We start from the raw sequence: 7,581 nt of genomic DNA, 5'->3' as shown, positions 1-7,581 counted from the left end.
AGCACATCCTCTAATAGATCTACAATCACTCACTTCCGTGTCTCATACATAAACATATCTATCTTAAAAGTCTGTCCCGTCAAGATGTGCTTCTGGCTGGCCAGCATAAATAAAAAGTTTTAGGAGTGATATAGCAAAAAGCTCTGATGCCAAGAGAGGTACTCAGTAGAACATATATCATACAATCAACTACAATCGTTCGTTCCCGAGAATCCTGCTCTAACTCATCACTCATGCATACTATCACTCACCTATCCATATCCCAACCTACCTAGTCCGCCTTCCAACAATACCTTCTCTCTTCCCTACCACTTATATCTTCTACATCAACCACTTTCCTTACTATCACTTACTTTCTATTTATCTCTTTCTTAACTAATCACTTACTTATAGTCTGCCAGTAGCTATCTTATTATTCCTGTTAATTACTTCCTTACCTTATTAGTATATTTATCATTCCCTTTATTAACCTATCTTTACTCTTATTATTCCTTATATCACTTAAGTCCCTCACTATTAGTCTTCTACTTTTTCCTCCCCTACCTAGATCCCCATTGCCCTCTTCCTTCCAATACTTCCTTATTAACTATCACTCTATGTCTTCATACATCCCTTACCTTCTCTTATACTCATTATTACTTTCGTACTTACTTATTCCCTATCCATTCCTTACTCTTCTCTCCGACCTTTTATCACATCTACTCTACTTCTGTCAAACACTGTCCCTTCCTCCCAACTACATACTACCTTCTGTTAGCCTGTCTTCTTTTCTATCTACTCCTTACTTATCCTTTTCACTTAGTCTCTTTACTCATTTACTTAGTCTTCCCTACTACCTTAAACCTAGTCCTTACTAAATAGATCCACTTACTCAACAACCCTGCCCATTCTTCCCAATCTGCCTTGCTTCCTTTAATGTCTTTCTCCTAACCTCTACTTCTGTCAAATACTCCCCCTCCTCCTAACTATATACTACCTTCTGTTAGCCTGTCTTCTTATTCACGTATCGTGTTCTTTCTTACTCCGTCTCACTTCTATTCACCACTAACCACCGTCTCATATCCTCCATACTGTCTACATCAACTTCTATCCCCCACTCCTCATCCTTCGTCTCAAAAATATACCACCTAAAAGTAATGTCCCTGCTTCTCATATAGTATCTTCCCATATAATTCCTCATGTCGTCTTTCATGTGTCACGATCTAATCCTAAAAGGGTTCTCTCAATCCAATCGTATCTTCTCTGCCCATTTAAAACTCAAAAATTTTAGGGTCTCCATACCAAAAAATCGGACAATAGTATCTTGCTACAATCTTGTGTCAAATCCTCTTTGTTCGTGAATCCTGTCGTAACTGTACCTTACTCTAATTAACTCCGCTTCTTCCCAACTATTCTTCTGTCCTCCTTCCCATATCCCTTCCTTCCAAAATGTTGCATCATATTCCCAAAGTCTCTACCTTCTTAATATCCTTCCTATCTTCTGCTATCATATCCATGTCCTCAGTTCCTACTGTACTTTCTCACTCCAATCAATCTCCATATCTTAGTTATGTTCTGCCGGTACTCCCAGGCCACACGTCTCGTTCTGTCCGGTGTCTCCACTCGGGCCACCTCTGTGGAACATTCGCTCTGCTGACGCAGAAATTCCCACCGGCCGGAAGTCCTGCAACCACTCCTCGCTGCCGCTTTCCCAGCTTTCACCCCTAAAATTTTTCCAAATAATTTTTCCTAAATTTTTATTTTCCCTGCCAATCTGGCCTTATCTATATCTTACTTATCCAAACCCCATCTAATATCCAATCCTCTACTCCTATCCATGTCCATCTTCCATATCTCTCTTATACACTCCCACCTTCCATCCTAGTATCTTTCCTTCACTCATCCAGCTACTAGTACCTATTTATTCCCTTCTCTGTGTATCAAAATATCTCCTTTTCTACCATATCTACCTACACATTGTTCACTTACTCCTCTCCAAAATCTTCACTCATCCCAACAATCATATCTTATATTGCTACTTACTTCTCCCTGTCTAATCCATCTGTAGCATTCCATATCTGCAATAATGCAATCCACACATACTCCATTAGTCTAACTACTACAATGTAATATTGATCTATCCTCATATCTCTTATTTGTTTTATATCCACTACTTTTCTCTTATACCACACACTTTATATTCCTGTCTCACACTGTCTTCCACACACATACAAGGCTTATTTGAATGATGCTAGTTGATTTGTACCAGATCCACTACATTTGACACTCCCTGTCATACCAATGATAAATTAAATCGACCAAGTTTTGTACAATATAAAAGTTGCATGCACACCCATGCACGGCTTGTCAATCAAAACCGTAACTGATCTGATCAGAGCACTGCCTGTTGGGTTTCTTACCCTATTCTCAGATGCCTGCTGCACTGCAACAAGTGAGCAAGAACTTTCAGGAGTACAGCTCCAAAGTATGTCTATCTCGAGTAGTAAGTCAACCAATATCTCATCCCACTCAGCTCCCAAGCTCAGAGTTTTCAAGGACCCAGATAGCCACTTTACTACTTTTATGAATGATTCCAGAATCTCTGAAATAATCGATGAGTATTTTGGATATCTGAATCTTGACCAACATGGGGACTATCTAAGGAATAGACATGAGATTCATGAAGTTGTGGCAATGAAACTGTACCGAATTGTAATCCAGCAGAATGTGGATTTCCAAGCAGGTACAAACTTTTAAATGAAGATGGCAGTCCAAAAGAGCAAGCTGTCCTAAGATCCAAAACATGCCTATGGGTGTCTAAACTCACAACAATCTCGGAATTATGGTTCGACTTTGGTCATATTCCGATCAAAGCCTGGAAGCTCCTTGCTGACTTCTGTGGAACTACGTATTTGTGGATATCAAAAACAAAAATTGACGTCACTGTACTGAACGACCCAGATCTCAGTAAGATAAAAACACTGTTTTTGGTTGATGTTGGATTGACAGAGATGCCATGCTTGTCCAGCCTCACAGGTCTTGAACACCTATTCTTGAATGGTAATCAAATTGGAGAGGTCAATCTTCAAAGCTACTTTGATGCTGAGAAGGGTACACACAGAGCCATGCCAAACTTGAAATATCTGGACTTGCGTGGAAATCCTATATTCAGTATGTGTACAAGAATTAGGGAGGTTTTCACAAACCGTTCCATGGTAATACGTCTAAACAATCTACGCTTATGCCATCCATTTAGTAATGTAAAACATGAAATGAAAAAAGCACGTACCAGCCCATTGAACCTGATATGGAGCATCGGTGTTGGATGTCATGAATTAGTTAAATTGGTCGTCAACACTGACTTAAAACATCTTTATTTACTAATATCCTCTTCGACTTTTATCCTCTGCACCAATGTTCTTTGGTTGTTGTTCTACTGAGCTGCCAGCCTGTGATTCTTGGCATTGGTATCCGTGTGCCGAAGAGGTAGGTGATCTACACACTTCATGAATAGACAAAATCCAGTTGCAGCACTTAATAGCCTTGACTCTGGACTAGTTGCTACTAAACCAAGTCCTGCACGTTCTCCTCAGCTGGCCAAGCATCCAGGCATGCAGACATGGAACTGGAGTATCTGCGGTGTACTTAACGATACATCTAAACAGTATGTACCGAATCCCACCAAAACGCCATGCTGTATCCTGGAGAAGAGGCTGCTTACAGATGGGAAATAAAGACCAAAAATCCTTCACATCCAGTGCACGGAAAGAGAACACACTACATCAAGCTTGCGAACCAATTTATTGCAGTAAACATCCACCTAGTCTTCGTGAGGATATTCCCCACCAGCCGCCTCTCTCAACAATAACACCCATCTTCACCAGGAAATACTTCGCAAACTCCCTAGTGATCTCAGGGATGCATCCAACCATGTACTCAACATCCTCTGAAAGACCACTCGGTATCTCCTTCTCGTCCCACCGGCACATCCGCTTCCTATCCTCATTGCTGATCTCCGTGGTGCATATCAGCTGTGCTATCATACTCACAATGCGGCCCCTGCTGTTGATCCGTCCTGTCAGCACATCTATCATGTGCTCCGGTGTGAATATCCTGTAGAAGGCCCTCAGTGCATTCCCCGGACGTAGGCGGAATCTGTCCATCCGCGCCAACTGCTCCCTACCTATAATACCCGTCTGGAACTCAAAGTCAAGCCCAACATCGTCCCGCAACTCGTATCTCCAGAAGTTCTGAACATGCACATTCTGCCCCACATTCAGGGGCGTGACGGCAATATCAAACACCCGTTCTTTTTCCTGCCCAACCCATGTCTCAACAACCTTCCTCACTCTGTCCTCCAGACTGCTACCCTCCTGCTCCTCCACATCTCCTGTCAGCAAATTGTGCACAAACATCATCTCGGATATCTGTCTGTCCGGACAATACCCAAGCCCCTCACAGATCACATTGATGTTCGAGACGACCACGTCCCCATCGCTCTCTTTCGAAAGAGCATTGAGTATGGCTCCAAGCAGGTTCTTGGCCAGACCCGTGTGCTCCTTCTTCATCCTCCACCTCCTGTACTCTTTGTCTGGATTGTAGATGTGGTGTATGAACTCGTCCATTGTTCTCTTGTTGTCGCCCATTATGAACTTGCGGCTGTTCTTCTCCCACATGTCTTTAAAGGTGTTTTTGTCATTACCAGTGAGCTTTGATATGTTCCGTTGCTTGGTGTAGCTGTTTTTGTTGTCTGCAACCTTTGTAACAATCTCTGTGATATTCCTATTTCTGGTCTCTCCGTCTACATCTGTCCTGAGCAGTGCAGAAAAGCCCTCTCCATACACTGCCACAAGGACTCTTCTGCTGGCCTCAATCGTCTCAATGACCTCGGGCCTCAGCCTGTCCCACTCCCTCACAAACATGCTCTCATTCCACAGCCTCACCAATTCTTCCTCGCTGCACTTCAACTCAGGAACTGACTGCGGTCTGAGTGTTCTCAGCATCTCAAAGTTCCAGTGCATTGGCTTGCTCTTAAGTTCACTGTACACATCCCCGACTGAAATTTCATCTTCTTCATATTCAACGATGTCGTTATCAAGCACAACACGATCCCCAAATATCGCTCTCAGTTCTCTCCTACCCACAGTCCTTTCTCCATCGCCAACCTCTGACATGTTATTTCCCATCAAATTCAGTAATCGCAATGAACCTGACAGCTTTTCTATCTCAACTGGTAGTGTCTCAAGTTTGTTATCACTGAGATACAGTTCTCGCAGATTCTGCAGCTCTCCTATTGCTGCTGGCAGTGTCTCAATCTTGTTATTACCAAGATTCAGCATCCCTAGATTCTTTAGCTTTCCTATTACATCTGGTAATGACTCGAGATTATTTTTATAGAGCTCCAGTACATATAGATTCTCCAGCTCTCCTATTACAGGTGGTAGTGTCTCAAGTTTGTTACCACGGAGATTCAATTCTCGCAGATTCTCCAGCTCTCCTATCTCGTCTGGCAATAGCTTTAGCTTGTTATCATTGAGAAACAAATATTGTAGATTCTTCAGCTTTACTATCACCGTTGGAAATGATTCAAATTCGTTGTAACCAAGATCCAAGGTCTGTAATTTCCTCAGCTCTGCTATCACTGTTGGAAATGACTCAAGTTCGTTATCATCGAGACCCAGTTCTCGTAGTTCCTTCATCTCTCCTATCTCGTCTGGCAATAGCTTTAGCTTGTTACCACGGAGATACAAGATCTGTAGTTTCTTTAGCTCTGCTATTTCAATGGGGAATAATCCAAATTTGTTATTGTTGAGAATCAGTCTTTCTAGATTCTTTAGTTTTCTTATCACTGTTGGAAATGATTCAAATTGGTTATAACCAAGATCCAGATGCTGTAAATTCTTCAACTCTTCTACCTCATATGGTAGTGCCTTGAGCTTGTTATCACCAAGATCCAGATGCTGTAAATTCTTCAATTCTTCTATCTCGGGTGGCAATGATTCGAGTTTATTATTTCTAAGATCCAGATGCTGTAAATTCTTCAGCTCTCCTATCTCAGGTGGTAGTGCCTTGAGATTGTTACCTTTGAGATCCAGCTTCTCTAGATTTACTAGTCTCCCAATATCGCTGCCAATAAATCTAATGCCTTGTCTACATATAGATATTACAGTCGTATCCACAGGATAGTTTCTAAAGCTATAGATTCCACCTGGGTTTGCACCATTGTCCGAGCTCTGGAGTGTAGCTCCCATGAGCACAAGTAGACTCCAGATTGCTTTGTATGTCTTTCTCGTCTCTGCAATATTCATAAGGGGTGTGGCTGAAAATTTTTAAATAGTTGGATTTGACAGTATCAATGATATATCTCCAAGTTAAAAACCACAATGACATGTATACGCTTTAACTACAAGCAGGACTGTAATACTGCCAATACCACATTGACTGTGCTGGTACGTCTTTGTGAGTGCATGCTACCACTCAAAAATTCAATTGAAAATAGAATGTTGATGGGTGTCAATATGTCATGCCAAATCATTCCAGACTGACTTGTGATCCGTTGACAAATGACACTGGAGTAGTTAGTGCACAGCTTACTGCACAGTAGATGCTCTACTATATTCTTTGTGCAACCCCAGTTGAATGTAGGCATTGGGTGTGCTGCTGGTTGTCTAAATGTCCAGTACAGAAACAAGCATATTCCCCGTAGCATAGCACGGTAGGATATTGCATGTGAGTATATAGATATAATTAAACCATAAAGCCTGTGAAAAACATACAGTTAATTGCATTTATTTAAGCACTAGTCAGAAAAGTAAATTGAGTAAATCCTACGTGGTCATAATCAGGCACACGAACAGACTACACATTCATAGATGACTCTTGTCTGTGGTCTCTATCAGACATAGAAATAGTTTGTTCCCTGTACAGACCATGTATCCACCCAACGGCTGCCACTATCAAGAACATCCTCTGCCTGTCTACACGCTTGCATTAATCAGCTACTGGACTCTTGGCATAGAAGGATCAGCCCGAAGATGAGTCATTGCCTGCACTGCTAGAAGAGCATCTAGTAGAATGAGTCAAGATATAGCATCACTCATATGGCTGGGTTGTAAGCCATAGAACAGATCTTGGCAGCAAATCCAATTTACTTAATCTGTGTGTATATGCCATTCGCAGGAATATATCTGCTATCCTCCATGCAGCGTAGAAATAAGCACTATGTGGCTGTCAACCCCCACCTCCTTATCTTCTTTCGTCTCAACGTCTTGCTCATCAATCAGGCATATCGTTCCATGTGCAAGCGTAGCGTCTGGCCTGAAGAAGCTCCTGTGTGCTCTTGGCTCTGTCTTGTAAATATACGAAACCACCCTGTCTACTGTGCCCAAGCACTCTCTGTCTACTGTCTCCGGCTCTATTTCAATTTGGTTGCTGTTCAGAAATGCGTCATCTGCTCCGCTGAATGTTATCTTCATTCCTTTGGGGCTGGACTCGACAAAGAAGCAGTAGACACATGGCTCATAACTGCACTGTGCACTGCACCCCAGACCAAGAGATAGCCAAGACTTTCCTCAGAGTAGATTCTATCTAGACATAATGACT

General features: G+C 42.1%; 4 protein-coding genes across 4 annotated transcripts; 2 read left to right on the top strand and 2 right to left on the bottom strand.

Moving 5' to 3' along the window:
- Positions 1–2,334: 2,334 nt before the first annotated feature.
- On the top strand, positions 2,335–2,736 carry VICG_00616 (uncharacterized protein; the record flags this gene model as incomplete). The annotated part of the gene is made up of 1 exon (XM_007604006.1): positions 2,335–2,736. The coding sequence occupies one exon, from the start codon at positions 2,335–2,337 to the stop codon at positions 2,734–2,736; it is 402 nt and encodes a 133-aa protein (XP_007604068.1).
- A 56-nt stretch (positions 2,737–2,792) lies between these two features.
- VICG_00615 (uncharacterized protein) lies at positions 2,793–3,419 on the top strand (the record flags this gene model as incomplete). Its single annotated transcript, XM_007604005.1, has 1 exon — positions 2,793–3,419. A coding segment is annotated over one exon (627 nt), but the record flags the coding sequence as incomplete, so codon positions are not given.
- A 360-nt stretch (positions 3,420–3,779) lies between these two features.
- VICG_00614 (uncharacterized protein) lies at positions 3,780–6,287 on the bottom strand (the record flags this gene model as incomplete). Its single annotated transcript, XM_007604004.1, has 1 exon — positions 3,780–6,287. One exon carries the CDS (start codon positions 6,285–6,287, stop codon positions 3,780–3,782), a length of 2,508 nt encoding a protein of 835 aa, XP_007604066.1.
- Positions 6,288–7,169: 882 nt separating this feature from the next.
- Positions 7,170–7,454, bottom strand: VICG_00613 (uncharacterized protein; the record flags this gene model as incomplete). Its single annotated transcript, XM_007604003.1, has 1 exon — positions 7,170–7,454. One exon carries the CDS (start codon positions 7,452–7,454, stop codon positions 7,170–7,172), a length of 285 nt encoding a protein of 94 aa, XP_007604065.1.
- Between the last annotated feature and the right edge of the window lie 127 nt (positions 7,455–7,581).

Source organism: Vittaforma corneae (genome assembly GCF_000231115.1).
Source record: "Vittaforma corneae ATCC 50505 unplaced genomic scaffold supercont1.3, whole genome shotgun sequence".
NCBI classification, from domain to species: Eukaryota; Fungi; Microsporidia; family Nosematidae; genus Vittaforma; species Vittaforma corneae.
This window is presented reverse-complemented; position numbering and strand designations above follow the sequence as displayed.